General features: G+C 37.0%; 1 protein-coding gene across 1 annotated transcript; it reads right to left on the bottom strand.

Annotated features, from left to right (window-relative positions):
- Positions 1–831: 831 nt before the first annotated feature.
- MSL1 (MSL complex subunit 1) lies at positions 832–20,117 on the bottom strand. The gene is made up of 8 exons (XM_032235639.1): positions 18,024–20,117; positions 13,959–14,185; positions 12,021–12,397; positions 5,980–6,044; positions 4,688–4,755; positions 4,138–4,262; positions 3,902–3,974; positions 832–2,719 (listed from the first exon to the last, which is right to left on the bottom strand). The coding sequence occupies exons 1-8, from the start codon at positions 18,789–18,791 to the stop codon at positions 2,629–2,631; spliced, it is 1,794 nt and encodes a 597-aa protein (XP_032091530.1). The 5' UTR covers positions 18,792–20,117; the 3' UTR covers positions 832–2,628.
- Positions 20,118–20,938: the final 821 nt, after the last annotated feature.

The following is a 20,938-nucleotide window of genomic DNA, read 5'->3' as shown; positions in this document are numbered from 1 at the left end:
TGATAGAACTGATGAGTGATGGACTGGATTTTCTTAAGAAGATGGATGGAATTTAGAGTGCATTTATTATGTTTAATCAGAAAGCAATTGACAAGAGATGCTGTTTTTTATTTACAGAGATTTTCTGAACAACACATGCTGTGGAGATACTTACAAGAGACTTGTGACTCTGGGGAATGAGATGTAATTGTTAGGAAAGATCCCTATAAAAATCTTAAGGAAAAGTTTTATTATTAAAAATAAAACGAAGATATTGGATTCTGGACAGATCAGAGATAAGGGCTGTGGTAATTTGTGGTTGTAGACTTTCTATGAGTTAAATACAATAATAGATTGTTATCGAAGGATTTTGAGGTTTAACTTTGCTGGTAACAAACAGGTTTACCTTTTAACAGTGAGTACCGATTGTAATGATAAGGCAATGTCAAATGAGGCAATTCATGACAAAAGCATTAATATTCTTTACATTTTATTGTAAAAAAATTATTTCAATTTTGTTTAAACATACAAGCAGAATTTCTCTTTTAATACTCCTTGTTAACACTGTTTAAACTAAATGAACAAAGCAAAACAATTTAGAAACAAAAAAAGAACATTAACAGCCACAAATTTGGTATTTACAAACTTTTTCTTTATAAGTTATTTACAAGACAACTGATTTTACATATTGAAAATGGTATAAAAAGAATGCATTTGCAGACAACCACATTTGAAAGGGCGGAAAAACAAGGGAAGGCGAATTATAGACAGTTTTTAGAACTACTATAAAGTTGGTTTTAAAATGTTTGTTTGTTTTTAAAAAAACAGATATAATTTGCATTGGCTTTTTTCATTAACAGAGTTTCAAATGTTGAACTCTCTACAGGGTGGGAAACTATTTTCTCCAGCCCATTCCCAGCTAACATCCACTGCAAACTGTTTCTACAAACCCTACCTATTTCCATATGCCTAGTCATCTTTGTTATGATGCATGTATTATAACTGATTGTAAGTCTTTCTGAGTCAACATTCTGTTCATTGAGGGAAGGGAAGAGATAATATGCTGTTTTATTCAGAATACAAATTGAATTATTTCTGATAACTGTCTTATTGTGGGTTAAACAAAAACACTGTGTTCTGAAAATGGAATATTGATTCAAGAATTGATCATGTGACACATTTCTAATTACTTTAGAAAAAGCAAGATCAAGTTTTAAAATCAACATTGTCTTCAAGAAGCTTCTACCAAAAACCTGCTTCTTTGAAACATCCACGCTTGTACTTGGCAGGGGACAAAAAATAACCACTTATGGATGCATGCTGGCATGCTAAAAAGCAAAAGATCCAAATACAGCCTTATTTAAAACAAAATCAGGCAAACATTTTGCACTACTTCAACTACAATAGACTACATGGCAGAAAAGAGGATCTGTTCTTGTGATTTTAATTTCAAGTCATAGAATATAACTTTTAACAATGTTCATACTAAGTGTGCTACCTTTGGTGGAAAAAATAGTACTTTAAATTCCCAGGGAAAACTGCCCAGAAGTGTGACTACAACTGTCCTGAAACACCTGGAAATTAAAATGGACAATGAAACAATTTTTGTGTCCTCCATAAATGATGCAGAAAATTATATTTAAGGTTTATTTTTACAATTCAAGAAACTGAAACCTCCATTTATCTAGAAATTTTAGCCATTGGAAAAAAAAGTTTCAGTATTCCCATTAAGCAGGCAATACACAAACAAAGGCAGCTTCCAAAAATGATGTAGATCAGGCAGAAGGACATGCAATTTTACAAACGAATTGCCTACACTCAGGAAAGATGAAAGTATTGATTTCCACTTACCGTAAAAGTTACAGGACTATGATTGGCTTTAAAAAGTGCCAACTTTAAAACAATCACGAATTGAAGTTTAAGCTACTTCTCAATATTTCCACTGGGAAACCCAAACTGTCAATTTTTTAAAAAAACAGTAACAATTGTTTCACAGTTTTGACAAGATATTTGGTTAAACAAAACAGAAAAACATCTAGAGACAAACTAGCATTTCATGGTTATTTCTGGATTTTGCCAAATTACATATCAGAACTGTGACAAAGATGTGAAGACATGCAGCTCTTCACTACTAGAACTGCCTGCATTCAGTATTACAAATTCAAGACCTGATTAGTAATTGTAATTTGAATCAGAAGGCATGAAAAGAACTCATTAAAAAGCTGGGGCAGGAGAAAATACATGAAACAATATGTGGATGCTTTATAGAACAGCAGTTAGAAGCAATAGGTCAAATGAAGTGTCTTGTGTTGCTCTATGATGGACAACCCCTTCCCCCAAAGTGGATTGTACTGGTTGCAGTTATCCAATACAGCTCAGCAGAGGTGGCATACCATAAATTGTTAACCTTATTCTCTCAACACAAACCTCCAATATTTTCTACCAAGCAAAGGAAAAAAAATGAAAAAAGTGAACATAAAACCCAAGGGGGAAAAGTGTAAGCATAAAAAATATTTATAATGAACAAGAATATACATCATGGAGGATGGTAGAAGAAAAAGACATAACAAAACATGTCCTGTTCTCTGCCTTTTGCAGCAAATGACACAGGCCAATCGCCAAAGACAGATTTCTCCTAGTCTGATACTTTTATTTCCTGCATGTCCGATGAGGAGTCTGTTTCTTTTGCATTTCTAGCCGGCAACGGCTTCGTTCATCCAGCCATGGCAGTTCAAAGTTCCTACCAGACAGAAAATGCCCCATAGATTATTTGTGATGTTGAAAAGAGGAGAATGGCTAGTAGTTCTGTCTACATTTGCATAACTTGGCTACAAGCCTACATTCTGGTAGCAAAGACATTAAACACAATTTCTAACACCTAAGCACAATTTCTAGATTTATGTAACATTTGAATACAGATGATATTGAACTGTAGCTCTTGAATAGTGTTTTACCAGGAGCATTGTTTTACAATATTGGGTGCCTATAAGAATGTTTGCTGAATAAACCATAGTTGGCTTAGTTTATAATATCTGCTTTCCCTTAAGCATTAGATTGCAAACTGTAACAAATCCATCCACATAACATGCTATGATGAAACTTAAGCAACCACATTGTGGCTTCACCCAATGTGTAAAGCCAGTTACTATTAATTGTAGAAAAAAAAGGGAAATATATAAAAAATGTGAGTTTTAATTCATGGGAGCTAAAACTAAAAACCAAGTATTTTTGCCCATGTATTTTATCAATACATTTTCATCTCTTTACCTTTGCAATATGAAAGGAAGGAAACCAGGACTGCAAAAACACAAGTAATAAAGGCTAAAGGAATGGGATTTGTCTGATATTCACCATTAGGATGTAATAATCCCATCAAAAAATTACAAAGTGAGTTTTTAAAAGGGAACATTTCTATTTGTCCCTTATAAAATATATTTTATAAGCAACAGGTGATACAGGATTGATAGTGACAAGTATTTCTTTCCTTAATCCATGAACAAATGAGTCAAGAGTTACAACTGAACCTCCCAACTTTTCCATATTTCCTATTCTTTTAAAAAAAGTAGCTGTTATTATTCGTAGACCAGTCAAGGGATTTCTTACTAAGTCTCTATGATTTCTCAATTAATTTCACCATTGTAAAGTCTAAGAGGGTCAATTCCCTATGACACAGCATTGTACCTAATTTTTCCAGTAGCTTAAAATACTAAAATGCACATAAGATTTAAAGGTAACAATATTGGCTACATGCTATTTGATAAGTTTTTGATTTGGCAATTTCTCATCACAGTGAAACCCAAGTCGGTCCACAAAATAATCAAGCAAACAAAACACTGCATAAGCAGAAAAAAGGTACTCTGCTACAAGTTTTATAAAGTACATTCTTCCTTAATGCAGATATATACTACTTTGGTATACTTACTGTGGGGTTAATTTTGGTAATGTTCGGCCGAATGCTACAACAGGCAAATATGGGGTGATCAGCAAACTTTCAACTAGAAGTGGAAATGAAAGAGAGTGTAATTTTACATATTTAGCTACAATGTTTATTCACTTTATCATACTTATTTGAAAATATCTGCTTTTACTGTAGATTAATTCCAATCCAAGATTCTTTGTACATAAGATAGGGATATGAGAATTTTGAAAACCACTCACCATCGTCTGACTCTGGGAAAAATGAGGTAACTTCAGGCTCCGATTCCTGAATTCCTTTCTTTTTATACATTCTAAGTTGCAGTCGCTGCAAAATTCTTTGCTCCCGGATACGCTGAATATCCCACCTGTGAATGGAGTGAGCAAAACAACAACATTAAAGTTTCCAATTTTCATTTATGGCAAATTTGAGTATTATAGGTTCTATAAAAAAATCAGCATGTCAAGAGTAGTGCATCTCTATATTAAATGCTTTTCAATTTCTATAGGTTATCCCAAGTTCCTGTATTACAGCCTAACCATAATAATTCCTTGCCAGATGAAAGTGCTACCCTGCTTTCTTCAACTAAATACAAATCCACAATCCAGAGTCATTCAGCACATAGTATAAGGCATAATGGTAAAAAACAGATTTAAGATATACTAACTGCATAAAACCTTTCATATTACATGCTTAACTGCTTGCAACCTATGCAAACTTTATTGTTACATGTTTAAGTGAAAACAGGTACTGAATTTTTTGGAATATAAACAGCTTTAATTCATCACTGACCTTTTCCTCCTTTTCTCATCCAATTCCAACTTTGCATGTCGTTTGGAAAAGACATTGTCATCTAAATTCTGTGAAAAGTTTAAGGAGAAAAAAAGCACAGATAATATTACATTCTGTACTTTTCACAGTATCAGAGTTCCTCTGTTTCCATTTTCTGATGGAAAGTATTTAGATCTACCTTGCCCATGTGTTCATAAGAAGCAGATTTAAATTTTGCTTTATGATAAAGTACCATCCAAGGATAAAAGGAAATAGGACTGAAGATGTTCAAAACTGATTGCCAACTTTCCTTCTGGGAGACCAAATGTGCTTTTTGTATTTTTGCAATACCAGTGGAAAAATCTATTTATTAAGATATTATTACTTATTACTTTTCCCATCACTGTTTATAAAAACAATACTACAAAAAATATGACCTGTCTAAAGATGTTCATTCAAAAAACAAAATTTGAAAAAGTTAAGCAAAAGTTAGGTTAGTTGTGGTGAAATTGGATAAGTTAATTATAGTAAGAGTTTTAAATACAAATATAAATGAACAATTCTGCAAATCAACTCTTTTATTTAACGGTCTGTATTTTATTTAAATGACAATAGTTAAGCCTCTCATATCACGTTCCTCATGTATGAATATTAGCTGAGTGTCAGGATTGGATTCATTTCATCAAAACTGAAATGCTTGTATTATTACATGGATTTTGAAATTGGTTCTTCTTTGGTATTTAGCTTTCCAGTTTGAAATGCTCTGATTGTATTATTAGTATATTTTGAGCTGACAAGCTCAGTGTCTTTAACTGCTGAGCAATAACATCCTCTTTTTTTAAATGAATAAACTCCCAAATATATTTCTCTGAAAGTGCTGAAAATTCTGAATCTATCTTCTGAAGTAACATACTGAATTTATCAGAGGCTTAATGAATTAATTTGGTATTTAATTTTAGGTGATAAAATTGTGCCATGGAAAATAATTTGCATCAAGAGTTTGGATGGCTTCAGGAACCCCTCAAAGTATGTATCCCACAGCCACTAAGTCACTAATGCAGTTCAGGAAATAAGCATTACAAAATTTACCAGAGCATAAAAGCAGAGATTTCCCATTTTATCTGATATTTCAATGTATGTTTCCATAATAATTTCAAAAAAATCTGATTGGACAGTATGGTTTAAAAACTGAAATATATTAGAGTGGCTATCTACATAGTTATAGAATATAGAAACTATAGTTCTTCCATACATCAGCAATTATACCTAGTCATGTTGCTCAATTCTTACAACAAAGCTATTTGCTTACATACCTCCAGAAGTTCAGAAGGATTCATATCTTTCAGGGGCTCTACTGTGTGGTCCCTCCATGATGGAACTAAGAAAGGGAAAACAGTGTTACAATACTAATTTTAAAGAAATATTTCAGTGAAGGAAGCTAACAAAGTAACCATTCAAACATTCAGGGTTCATTTAGGTTAGACATTTCACTAGTATTAATTACTTAACACCTTCCTATCCTTTATTTTTCTATTCACCATTCTACAAGTATATTTGTATTTTGTTTTTAGAGAACATAACAATTTTTCAATATTATGAAAAATTTCAATATTAACTTGTTAAACTTATTTTTAAAAACTTCTCCCTACCCAAGTTCACATAATGCCTTTTGATTTTATTCCCAACACTCACTGACAAAGGCAGATTTGCTTCAGGTTTCTCAGTCATTTTTGGAGTTCAGCAAAACTTTAATTTCAGCAATGTTCAAATATTACAATTCAAAATGAATGCTGTGGAATCATAATTGTTCAATGGGAAGAAACAACTTTTTATAAAATTTGTTGGATGATTTTTGGTATTTAACCTTGCAAAATCAATCATGTATTTATTATCTTCTAGAGTCAATAATTCAGAATGGAGCTGAAAGGATCTCCTCTTTTATTAAGTTGTACAATTTGATATAAATCAAAAATTCTTCTACAGAATAAGAGACGATTCATAATACTAAGCCATAATATGGTTATCTGATTTTGTCTTAACAAATTATATAATCTTGCCATTGTGGTTTATAAAGCATAGTTTGTGATAATGTATTCTGGGAATCAGATGAGCCAATAATTAATCAAATCACCATATGGCTTATAATTATGTGTTACTACAACTAATGTTTATTACATATATCTTAAATAGTTTAAAGTAGATATTCTGGTTAAAAGTACCTAAGAAAGCTTAATTTTAGCCAAACTTTATAAATGAAATCCATAAAAGTTCATTTATCTACACATACTTGTATCAATCATGTTATCAATCACTGTCCTAAAATTACAAGGTAAAATGACTTTCAGACTATGAATTGGTCTTTATTTTTCATAAGCCAATTGCCTACTTTACAATAATCTGCTGGCTGTTAAAACAGCACTATGTTTTCTATCACAACATTTGTAAAGTTACAGGTCTGGAACAGATCAAGTACACAGGATCCTGCATGAGATATTGGCTCCATGCCAAGAGAAGAATTCATTAATACTTATTATCTTTTTTGCAAATGAATTACAAATGAAAATTTTCAGTGTGTTTGAGACATATGACCAGATAGCTATTTTCATTTCATAACATCTGAACTATCCCAAAGTAACAAACTGGCTGCAGATGGAAGTAAATTGGTGGGCTTAATGAATCTTTAAACAAATACAGCAAGGCAATTATTAAGACACAAGTACTTATTATGTTAGCAAAAAGAGCCAAATAGACAAGAGCAAAGCCAAAGACACAAAGAGAGATTAGGCTCTGAATTTGTTGTTGTCATTCTACTATACAATTACAACCCAACATTTTAAAAAAACTAACTTAAAAGAGAAAATGGTGTCCACAATCGGATGTGAGAAGGGGAAAAAAAATCTTCCCCAACCTTCAAAAGGAAATTACTTCACAGTTTCTCCAACAAATATATTTGTTGTCACTTTGTGAGACATTGTAAAAAGAATAGCAAATAGCTCAATTCTGTTTAGGTTCAAACTGTAAAATATAGAACAACATCAACACCTTCTAAGTAATCAATTTTATTGGGGAAGATCGAATTTTACAATTGAAATTGGGAAAGACATAGAAAGGAACTTGTTCAAAATAGGAACAATGATATTCAGTGGGACGGTATTTATTTCTACTAACTGGAAGAATATTGCTTTAACAGTAATACCCAAAGAGAAAAGAATACTATGAAAGACAAGTTAGCTTATAAAAAACCAAACAGTTTGCTTTCTTCAGAAAAGAGGACTTTGGACCAAGGAGCAACAGGACTTTGGACCTCTGTGCTTCATTAAGACCAGGGTCAATGCAGCCGTCTACCAGGAGATTTTGGAGCACTTCATGCTTCCTTCCATAGACGAGCTTTATGGGAATGCTGACTTCATTTTCCAGCTGCCCACACTGCCAAAAGTACCAAAACCTGGTTCAATGACTGTGGGATTACTGTGCTTGATTGGCCAGCAAACTCGCCTGACCTGAACCCCATAGAGAATCTATGGGGGCATTGCCAAGAGAAAGATGAGAGACATGAGACCAAACAATGCAGAAGAGCTGAAAGCCGCGATTGAAGCATCCTGGTCTTCCATAACACCTCAGCAATGCCACTGGCTGATAGCTTCCATGCCATGCCGCATTGAGGCAGTAATTGCTGCAAAGGGGCCCAAACCAAGTACTGAGTACATATGCATGCTTATACTTTTCAGAGGTCCGATATTGTTCTATGTACAATCCTTGTTTTATTGATTGCATGTAATATTCTAATTTTCTGAGATGATGCTTTTGGGGTTTCCATGAGTTGTACACCATAATCATCACAATTATGATAACATAATGCATGTAATGAGTCTTATCTCATATATTAGTTTCATCTTTTAAGTTGCATTACTGAAATAAATGAACTTTTGCACGATATTCTGATTTTTTGAGTTTCACCTGTATAAGATGCACCTTTTTTCCTCAAAAAAGAGGCTGAAAATCTAGGTGCATCTTATACACCAAATACAGCATTTTTTTTGCCTCCCGAAGCCCCGCCCCTTCTCCAAAATGGCCATGCATACCCCTATGGAAGCTTTCAGAGTGCTCTTGGGGGGTGGGGAGGGCAGAAATGAGCAAAAAAATGGCCCATTTTTTGCCCCCTTCAGCAGCACTCTATAAGCCTCCATAAGGCTATGCGTGCAATTTTTTTGAGAAAAAAACGGGCCCATTTTCGTGAAAAATGGGCCATTTTTTGCTTGATTTCCCCCCCCCCCCAAACACTCTGCAAGCCCCCTCAAGATTATTCATGCCTTTTTTTGGAAAAATTAAAACATTTTTGGGAGGTTTGCAGAGTGCAAAAACATTTTTTCTCCTTTTGGAAAGCTCTTTAACTGATTGATGAGAATTACATTGATCAAGTGCTGTGCCAGCAGAAACAAAGGTGCTGCAGATTGTCAGCGATTTCCTTCTCCAGCACATGGACAAATACACCTGGAAACATCTACCTGCCTACACCTATTCTCTTTCTCTCTTCCTACCTATCTACTGTATTTCTTTCTCTCTCTCTATTTCTCTCTATCCCTCTATCTACTAACCTACCTACTCTCTCTCTCTCCCCCTACCTATCTACTGTATTTCTCTATCTCTATTTCTCTCGCTCTATCCCTCTACCTACCTACACCCTCTCTCCCTACCTACCTACTGTATTTCTCTCTCTCTATTCTCTCTCTATATCCTTTTACCTACCTATCTACCTACCTACCTACCTACTCTCTCTTCCTACCTACCTACTATATTTCTCTCTATTTTTCTCCCTCTCTATCCCTTTACCTTCCTACTTTTTTTCAATTTGCCTCTTCAAAACCTTGGTGTGTCTTATACTCTGAAAAATACGGTATATACTAACTATATTATAGCTTCTCTTATATGCTTAAAAATTGATTGAAGAAAGCCTGCAGTTGGTCATATTTCAGTAATTCTTAATCTCAAGATATAGTTATTATTCATGGAAAGAATTACTTCCTGAAAAGCCTGTGAAGATAGAATTTTTAAAAAAGCCATTTCTACATAAATTCATATAGTGGTTATCCTCTAGCTGACTGAAACTGTATGATGCTGCTCCTATGAAATAAAGATGTGTACATTAAGATGCTCTTCTGTAAATGCTTCATTCCATATCTCAAATACAGCTCTCATGGAAAAAGATACAAAGGTATGCTGTATGCCTGCAATGGTTTAAAGTTTCAGATGTTATATTGGAAGATGCTTTCAATTGTCTACACTATAAAGATAAAAAAATTAAACTAGCATACTTCTCTTTAAAAAACCTGAAAACCAATTCAATAAAAATGCAGTGATTTTAAAATGATTTTATATTTTGAGAAGATTGGAATCTAAGATCAAGGAACAATACCCTTTTCTTTTGATTCTTTATCTTCCCAAAATTTCAGCTCATTATCTTATCAGCTACAATCCCTTCCTTGCTATATAATCTTGGCTCAATTCAATAAATTATGTAAACATTAATTTTTATCAATTTTGAATGTCAAATTTGGAATGCTAGATGAAGACCTGTTTTAATATTGAAGAGTACAGTATATCAGGAAAAACTGTTAGCAGCTCGGAATGCTGATTCCTACAAGAATCTAGGCAACAGAACAGATAGATTCTGGATAGGCCAAAACATATTATTCATGATCTATCACTGTCTCATTAATAATACAAATATACTGTATTTCAATGCTTATCAGGTTGTCTTCTATTACTATCAGCTTTTATACACACATTTAAATGCCCCCCCCCATGTTTTTGAAATATTTTAGTTATTTTTAACTTATGAAATCAGAATTAAAAATAACATACATATTAACTTACATAAGTAAGCCTAATCTTGTTTGCAGATCACAGTAGGCCTGAATTTCTTCAAATATTGACTACTGTCAATCAGACTATATAAACATAACCACTGTTCAATATACTCTCAAGAACAGAAATAATGTCAAATCTCTTTCCATGGCACCATACCTATAGTTGCTGTCTTATCAAATTAGTACTAAAAGTCATACTTTGTTCATATTTCAGATCCTTGAATTATTTGTAAGAAGCAATACAAGGATCTTGGTTACAGAACAATCTGATTAAATAATTTTATCATTTATCCATTGACTTATAGAAGCAATAAAACAGTGTGTGGCAGCACATTATTGACAATAAGACAAAATTCTAGAATATTTGACTCATTGTGATGTATGAACCCTTCCTGATCTTACATTTTTTAATTTCAATATGAAGCACAACTGGAATTTTGCTGTGGCTTTCCTTAACAATGCTATGCAATAGGTATAATCAAGATTTTGAAAATACTTGACTTTACATCATCTTAGCATTTTATTACATTAGAGCTTTGGCAATTCATTATCTTTATAATTTTTAAAAATAGTCTGATCAGACCTACTTAAACAGGGTTCTGTATGCTAATCCCTCTCTTAATCCCAAGCAGGGCCAACATTCATAGCTAATCTATAACATGAAGTTAAGTATTTTTTGCTTTGCTCTCCATTTCTATTTTTCTTCCTTTCTTCCACTTTCTTCATTTAAATAAAATAGCTGCTGACAGAATGTATTCCTCAGTTCAGAATGCATTACTACTGCAGTTTGGATATTGATTCAGACAGATAGCTTTCAAAACTTAATTTCATCTTGTCACACAGGGTGACAATTGTTATAGCAGCACCCTCATATATTTAAGATAAACAATTGCCACACAAGCTTAACCTTAGTAATAATTAAAAACGTGTGAAGAGCAACTTTGCAGTATTGTACAGTCAAAGTAAGTTATAACTAAGGAGCTGTTTAGGAAGGAAATGAAAGCAGAGAGACTCCAGAAATATTTCTCAAATCATACAAACAAGTCCACTTCTCTTGGATCAGTTAAGCTAATTTTCAAGAATTAGTTAGCTGATACACTTTTTTCATGTGCACAAACCAATCCCTCCCCCATGAAGTATCATGAAAGGGAACAGACAGGAACAGAAAGAGATGTTTATTGCATATATTGTGAGCACACCGAGACATAAATGTCATTGTTATTCATAAATATCACCACAGGTCATTAAATAGGTTGGTTGATTTCATACACTGCTCACACGTAGCCTAGAACAGGGAGGATTTCAAAGGCTTTGATATTTCAGACCGTTACTCACCTGCATCAATATCACTCAGAAATGGAATGTTGCTCTCTAGCTGTCTTCAAGTGTTCAAAAGACTCTTAAAGAGACCCCCAATTAATGAGTTCAATGCCCCCTCCAACCCAACACCAGGCTAATCATCAAAAAGGGATAAGCAAGCCTCTTACTTGCTACAGTCTCCTCCTTCTTGGGAGAAGGTTCTCGCAACGGAGAAGGAGGTGGTTGATGCCACCGGCACAAATACATTTCAGTGGTGGAAAGGTACGGCAAATCTTCAATTTCACTGCAGGAGCCTTTGTCCTTTGAATGGCATCCAGGTCCTTTCGATGGAGTCGAAGACTTCAACTGTGTGTCCACCAATAATCGTGTTTTCTCTGGAGTCTCCTGACTTCGCAGTTCACGTTTGCTTATTGACTCAGTTAAAGAACTACTGGGTTCCTCCTTTAATGGAGAAACCTTTGGAGCTTTACATTTGACTCTTGAGAATTCAGTTACCAGCTTCTTCACTGGAGTTTTCCTCTCGGCACTTCCAAATGCAGATTTTCTGCAAAAGTACAGGGAAAGGCTAATAGTAGCAAATAAAAAGGCTATAAAGGACCTTAGCTCTTATCAAAATAATTAAAATTAGAAAAAGTCCAACAATATTTTAATATTAAGATTTAAAGGAAAGTCACATATGGATTTAAGAAAAGCTTTTTTGAAGAAGTCATAAGATTTAGTTGAGCACAACTATTAGGATCTCAGAACTCAGAACCATGCCAAATCAACAAAAATACTCTTATATAGCTTCTGATCATCTAGAGATAGACTTTTATCACAGTATTTAGTAAAAACCCTAGTTTGAATAAAGTGCTTATCTCAAAACCAGCAATCAGTAGATTATCGTTAATCAATAACTGCAAGTCATGAGCTCTCTGTCTGAAATTTAATCTCATTATCACTCCATCTGTAAATGTGGGAGAGATGCAACAGCATTAATATTTCTTTAAATAAAGTTGTGGGATGTGCACAAAGTAAAATTGTAAACGTGTGCATAAAACACTTTCATTACTAAAAGGCAGAGCAGTAATTAACGTTTTAATCACAGACCTATCTTCAAAATTCTTCTATGGAAGATTTTTTTTACCATTAAAATATGATCTATTTTTTAAAAAAAGGCAATGTAAGAAATAGTTATGGACCTGGTGGTAAAAAAGATGGCCTGTAAGACTAGAAAGGTAAATAAAAATACAATAAATGTTTCCTTTTCTTTTTCCCATTATATTTTTAATTTCTTTGGTCTTCTACTTAGTATTTTCTTTCTTTGCTCTGCATAAAGTTCCTTATCCTAAAAGAGCATAGTAGAATGGATGTATAAGACACATTATGTCCTCTTTTTTCCCTTGGCAAAAGGGAGGAACAAAGACATATGAAAATATTAACGTATCAACTTAACTATCATGATAGTTATGCAGATTATCACTAAAAGTAATATTTCCTGCAAGTAATATTACATAAAAGATAACTAAATGGGAGAGTGTCCCATTTGGCACGATTTGGCTCTGAAGAAAGATTCATGTTCTCCAATCACTGTCAAGGAAAAGCACAAATAGGTAGAACTTTTAAAAATATATATTAACAATATACAATGAAATTACAGGCAAAGTAAAAATAATCTAACGTACAAATGGTGGCTTTCCCCACTTAAATATGGAATGTTTTAAAAAAATACAAATTAATTGCCTCTCTTTTTTTGTGAACAACTTTCAATCAAAATGCAGACATTATATTCATTTTAGCGCAACTTGTCTAATTTTTTTAAAAAGCAAGTGTACAGGTTTTGATGCTAGGTTTCTTTATATTTTAATCAAATTCAGTTCAATTTGAATTACTTTGTGGTCTGGGTATGTAGTTTCACATCAATACTCAATAAATTGAATTTGATTCATTCACAGTATATCCCTAGTCAATATTTTTGACATTAGATTTACCTGTTTATGTTTTCTTTAAAAAAATGATTTTGCGGGATATTAGGATTTGTTTGTTAGTAAAAAATTTCATGGTCATTGATTAAAACCTTAACAGAATAGGTTTAAATACATATAACTGCAGCTTTCTAGTTTTACCGTTTGTGACCCTTCCCATTTCTTCCACATGGGAAATGTTTCAAAGGCAGCGGCTGGGAAGTCTCCAGGAGTTCTGGTGGTGGGCATTCTATAGGCAACTTCTCTGGTATATCAGAGTCAACTTTTTCTTCCGTTTCATACTCTTGAAATATCTTGTGTTTGTCACGCTCATTGTCCTTCTTCACCAACTGCATCCTCCTTTCCATACGCTCAATTCGAGCAAGAAGCTAAGAACACAACATTGCAATTTGGTATTAAAGAGTATTCCATTAACAAAATACAATTTTTGTAGTTACTAATATTCATTCAACTTTCACATTATATAGAAATGAAGTGCAAGTTCTGCAAAATTGCACTATTTTAATATTGCAGTCTGCAATGCTTACCAGTATATTGTACACAGGTAAATCCTCAATTTATGACCAAAATTTAGCCCCAAATCTCCTTTGCTAAGCAAGGAAGTTAAGTAAGTTTTGACCCATTTTACAAAGCTGTATTTGAAACAACTCTAATAATGTAGGGATTCAATTTCGAAATCAGTGGATTCTATTGTTTATATGAGAGAAAAGTGAAACTTCTATAATTAAGAATTTAGGGAAGCAACTGTTATCTTTGGTTGCTTCTTTTGTTGAACCGGATCTATGTATAGATAATCCTTGACTTACAATTGGTTGCTTAGAAGCCAAAGTTACCATTGTCTTCCCTGGGGAGTACTTGAAGTTCTATTGCACCATCCCATGGTCATGTGATGGCATTCTAGGCACTCAGCAATTGGCTAGTATTTATGGTTATTTGCAATGTTCCATGGTCATATGTCCAGTTTATGATGGTTTGACAAAACTGACATTTATTTTCATTTTCAGCAAAACCAGGCCACAGCAAAACCATTACTTTACTTAACAAAATGGGTGACCCCCAATTTATGACCATCACAAACTATAACCATGATGAGCAGGCTCCCTTATGATCTTAACTTGAGGACTATCTGTATGTTCTGTTTTGAATTATATGCACATAATAGTGTACATTTAATATTTCAATGTAGGATATTTTTACTCCCAGAATATTAAATTATAGATTCTTCAAGAATCACATTACCTCAATAACTTTGTGAAGCAACTAAATAACATTTTTAAAATGCTTTCCAACTCAGAAGCTGGCTAGGTGACTGTCCCAGACACTTACTTTCCCTCAGCCCAACCCACTTGACAGAGCTGTGGAGGGGAAAAACAGGAGATGGCTCAAAGCATTTAGAATATTGGAACAGAATTTTTAAAAAATTGTCATCCGAATACCAATAACTAAAAAGGAATAAACGTGAAATTATGCTGTGTCTATAGCCCCTCAGGTTTACAAAAAACAAGTAATTTTTTAAAGTATTTTTACCATATTGGCTTGCTTTTTTTAATTAAAAGAATGTAAAAATAAAATCAGATGAACAAAAAATCTGCCCTAACCCATAGGTGTCACTTAAAGAATATACATTTTATTCCAAATTATTTATCCTGTCTCCCATTTCAGCCACAGGACTGTAGGACATAAGACTGATTTGAAGTTTCTGATGGCTTTCAGGTGGAGTAATAGTTTGACAGCTTCGCACAACTTATAAAAACTCATTCCCCCCACCCATGACCAGACAATGCAAACAATATGTATAAGAAATATTGCTAAGGGGGTGTAAGGAGCACCAACAGTTCTTTTCAATGGGGAGTGGAGGTAAAGGAAAAGTGATTGGAGGAGGAAGATCAAAAAATTGCAGATGGTAATCATGCAGGTGCAGTCAAGGTCCCAGACCTTTACTTATTTATGAAATTATTCAGATGGTAATTCTTAGTTTTTAATTTAAACCCAATTTCAAAAAAGTTTCTATTTTAAAAATTAGTATTGTAAATAATATGTAAGAGACTGATGATATGAAAAAGGATTTGTATAACTGAAATGAGACACCTCACAGGAAGAAAGGGTGGGAAAAAAAACAAAAAGAGAGAATCACTAGATACCTTATAAATCTACAATTAACACAACAACCAAACCAGCAGTTCCAGTATCCACCTAATTCACAAACTTTCTTTTAACTCTTCTGTGCATATTCTAGCTCCTCCTGGTGTGAATATTTATCACTTGCTCTTTTTTTTTTTGCAAGCCTGGGCAGGAGCATGTTAACTCCTCAGCCTCCTATCATAACATCCTTGACAGCAAAATGGCAGCTGACTCCTTCATATTGGTTAACTTTGCACAGGCCTAAGATTTTTTACACTGTAATGTTGATAACACAGTTTTCTGATACAAACAGTAAAATACTGAATATTTATGCTACTACTTCCTGAAACCAGATGCTAATGCTACTATCCTATCCCACATGCACTTTGAACACAGACCCTGAAGATTATGATTAAAGCAGAGGAAAATATTTCTTTCCTTAGCAATAATAGGAGGAGCAGCTGCAGGAACCGGGAAGAGGGGGCTATTTTTAGGCTGCAGACTTGTCATGCATACAGGCCAGGATTAAAATCCTTTCTGGCAATTTAGGGACAGGAGCTGGAGGGGGAACATTTAGAATAATAAACCATCAAACAACTATTCTAGGACTATAGCTAATAAATGTACATTATGCACTTCTTGCTTCAGATAGCACTCTCTTAACAACAAAATAAACCAATCTTCATTTGCAGCTGATCCACATTCTCTCTCTCTAGGCTTCAAGTAATACCCATTTACTCTATTAGTAATAGGATAAGAAAGCAATGGTCACTTTCTTATGTATCTCCATGTTTGCAGTAGACATCTCTTTTGTATGGAGAAGCATAATTCTCCAGTAACATCAGCCCTCATACTGCAACTTCATAGGTTCTGAACAACAGAATTTTAAATTATTTATATCATTTTACATCTGGGAACACATGTAGATAGGGTATATAAGGTCTAGACAAAGATAAAAAGGAATACCTTATCAAAGTGGCACATACTGCTTTTTCTGCAATATTCATAATTAAAAAATGGATTGTGCTTCTGGAAAATGAGAGGAAGGAAATCCCAGAGAGAAGAACTGAGGTAGAAGATAGCACCAAATCTACATCTGTAATAATCCTTTAAATGTACCAGTTAAAAGGCCCTCCCTCTCCACATTTGGTGTCCACATGACATAAGCTGCATCTGGTTGTTTTTGCTGCCCCCTTTAAATTAACTCATTTTCTGCCACACACTTCCCCAAAGAACATGCCTGTTGCTTTAAGTTAACCCTGGTGTTGCCTAAGACTTCCTGCCCCGGCCATATACCCTTCCTCCTTCTAAATAGCTGCAACTCTTTCCAAAATCCATATCCAAATATTACATATCTGGACTGTACTAATGTCCTTAACCCCACTATCAGGTAGCCAAATCATCCAACAGTCTTGACTTAACTTCTAGGTTATTAACCTTCTAGGTTGCTTAATCTGACATTTATCAATATTACATCCAATTAATTACCAAGCTACACTCTAGTTACACATTTTATTGCTGCTTGTTGTTCTGATTATGCAGAAAAGAAACTCCAAATTTTTGAATTTTAAGAAACTTATTCTCTAGCCATAGTTAATCTTTCATACTATTCCTATATTTCATTTCCATTTCAGGAATCAATCCCTAATTACGTTGAACTCTTTACCAACTCTTGTACTAATGCATCAAGTGCGATTGTTAAAGTATATCTCTGCAGCATTCTTCATTCTTCTTGCTTAAATCTGAATCTACAGCAACTCATTCTCAGAACTATGTGCCAAAATCATATATTTTTCTCTCATCCCTTTACCTATTATCAGTGCCAGTTCGCCTACCCCATCTTTCTACACATTCACTCTAAGCATGTGCACCCCCTACATTAGACGCCATGCTTTACATTAGCCCCTCCCACTGTTTAACACCAGGATCCCCCAAACTAACCCTTCAAAAATCAGTGCACACCCAACATTTATTAACCCTTGAGTTACCACATTTTTCCTGAACACCTGAACATTAGTGAACAGTAATTCACTCCAACTTGAAGATTAGCCCTCTCCACCCCACATTACCCAACACACAACTCACTGTGTCCCTCTCGGCTTTGAGTTCTTCGATCTCCTTTTCCTTGGCCTGCAACTGTTGCTGCTGCTGCTCGATAAGGTCCAACTGGAGCAGCAGGATCTGCTTGAGGCAGGCCGCCTGGCTGGAGTTGCCCCCGCCGGCCCCCATGGGGCTTTTCCGAAGGCTGTTCCCGCCGCCGCTCCCGGTGCTGCTGCTACTACTAGCACTTTTCCACTTGCCGCTTGGTTCCGATGAAACCGGAGAACCCCCGGATGCCACTGCTGGGGGTGGAGGAGGCTGCCCAGGTTCGGCCGTAGCGGAAGCCGACGACAGTAACGGCGGAGGCGGCGGCGAGAGAGACACTGGAGGTCCTCCAGGCCCGGCGTGGGAACCGCCGCGCTTGCCGTCTTTGGTGGCGGTAGCAGCAGCGGTGTGTCCGGGCAGCACCGCCTGGTACTTGGAGGGGCGGGAGCTGCCGGCGGCATCGCCCACGCCCGCTTGCCGAGTACTGCCTGCCGGGCACGGCGAGGGCACTAGGCCGCCCCAACAGCCGCCGCCGCCGCTGCCTTCCTGTTGCTGTTGTCCAGGAGCCGCAGCCGCCGGAACGATTACCCGGCCCTTGGGGCCCGCTGCCGCCACGGGGGCCGGCACGGGGATTTGGTTCTGCGGGGGAGGCGGAGGCTGGCGGAGATGCGGCGGCGGCGGCTCCTCCTCTTCCTTCGGGCCAGGCTCCAGCAAGCCCGGCCCCGTCGTTGTCGTTGTCGCGGTGGCTTTGTAGACGGTCGATCTCATGGCGATGCAACACCTTCAGTCTCCAGATTCTGCTGCGACGTCTCCTCCGCCTCCCCCTTCTCCTCTCCGCTGCCGGTCCAAATTCCCCACCTGGACCCCTCCTGGGGCGCCGCCGTCGTCGCCACCCACCCCACCAAGACCCATCGCCTCCCTTTCTTCCTACACCACTTTCCCCCGGCCGTTTCTCCCGAGTCACCAACCTTCACAGCTCCCTGCCGCTAGTGCAAGAACCATCTCTCTGCTTTCCTTATTACTCTCGTCCTTTCCCCAGACTACGGGAGTGCCAGACCTGCTGATGTTAAGGGAAAAGCGAAGCAGGGCCCCCTGCTAACTGGCTCTCCGGAATGGAGGGACCGCTTCCTAATAAATGCTGCTGATCCGCTTAGATCAGTCTTAGTTTCTCCTGCAAGGAATGGGGGGGAGGGGAAGGGTGCGTTTGCTTCACCCTTCCCTCCCCCCCCCCAAGGAAGGAGGAACGAGAAAGGGGGTGGCTTTGAGTTTCTTTCCTTCTAACGGACACAGCGGTGCCCAGTGGGTATTGGGAAGGGTACAGACCGGGAAAGGGGATTACGTCTTCCCTCATCGAGCAAAACTAATAAAAAGAGAAGGAGCTTGTGGGCTGACCAACCCAGCTCCCAAATCCTCCCTTTCTAGCGGATCCTCCTCATTGGGAAGCAACCTTCCCCCGAGAACGTGGGAAAGGTTACTGGAGGGCCAGAGTCTACGAGAGGAATCGTATACACAACGCACGGCGTCGTTGTGCCTTGTACCACTGGAAATGGGAAGCTAACTGACTCCCTGCATAGTATCTCACTCGCCTACCAGCTTTTCCCCGAGCCTTTATAAAGAGTCTTTATAAAGTGGCCACAAATTCAGAAAGAGGGCGCTGTGGAAATTAAGGGAGTTACTTCCACCTACTGTTTATTTATAAAATGAGTAGGGCGGACAAACTTAAGGGGCTACTTTTACAAGCGGAGAACCCCTCTGTCTTAGCGAGGGTGGGGTGGGGGCGGAATACAGGTGGGCGTCTTTTGCAAGGGGCGTAAGAAAATCTTCCCTCCTCAAATACTTATTTTGAGGGGGCTAGGTGGGAGATGGGTGGCCTGAAGTGTCCAAGGAAGGCGCGACAATTTTCATGCGCTTCTCCCTTCCCTTCTTTTCTAAGAGCTAAGCCGAAAATTTGACACACTCTGACAACACGGCGGAGTTGGGAAGGGGAGAAATTCGATGGCAAAATCCTGGGCTCCCGTTCTGTTGAATCGGTTACCTTTAAACGGCCGCCATGGCCCGGGCCGCCTCCCGGCACCACGCATGCGCCAACCGCCATTGAGGGAAGGGAAGAGAAGCACCCTGGAGGGGGAGGGGCAACACTTTGACTAGGTGGGGAGGGGAAGATAAAGGCGGGGAGGAGTAACGCAAGAGCGGCGGGAGCTGGGTTGAGGAGCCCCCCGCCTCTGTTAGCCCATGCTAATTTATTATAATGTATTATATGCATAATGCAGATACAGAGCCTCCTATAACGCATGAGATATCCATTAAATACCTATCTCCAAAATCAGAGAGATCACCTTGAGAATGCGGGGAAAAAGTATTATTCGTTTACGTTAGTGCACTTCGAATTTCAATTGGCACAGCTCAACAGCTGGGGCTCCACTAGTCAATGTTTCCACTGATCCTTTACTATCCTTGAGACTCTGCTCTGAGCGACGTCCATAATTCGATGGTTCAAAGTTCCAAGGAAACATCACAACCTTCCCGGATCTGTGCTCTCCAGCTGTGAGCTTCCATATTTGGAAAGGTCCCGGATTGGAAAAGGTGAAAGAGTACAATAGTAACTTCACAAGTGAACCAACCTCTTTCGCAGGGCTCTCCATGAAGGACCACTTTGAAAGGTTTCATTATGATAATCTGTCATTTCTAATAGGTAGTTCTAATCTCAGTTGCCCAAAGCTAGGCTGGCAGGGGAGATCAAGAATGATAGTCACCTCTGGTAACAGGCAGGCATGTAGGAGACTGCATCTTAAAATAGAAATAACTAGCATGAATTAACAAATGATCAAAAAGAATATATACTATGTATACGATTCTTGATAGTTGTAGAAATGGATGAATGTAAGAATCCTTGGCTGGTGACAGTTATGTGCTAT

Source organism: Thamnophis elegans, chromosome Z (assembly GCF_009769535.1).
Source record: "Thamnophis elegans isolate rThaEle1 chromosome Z, rThaEle1.pri, whole genome shotgun sequence".
Classification (NCBI taxonomy): Eukaryota; Metazoa; Chordata; class Lepidosauria; order Squamata; family Colubridae; genus Thamnophis; species Thamnophis elegans.
The sequence above is the reverse complement of the archived record's forward strand: the minus strand, read 5'-3'. Positions and strand labels throughout refer to the sequence as shown.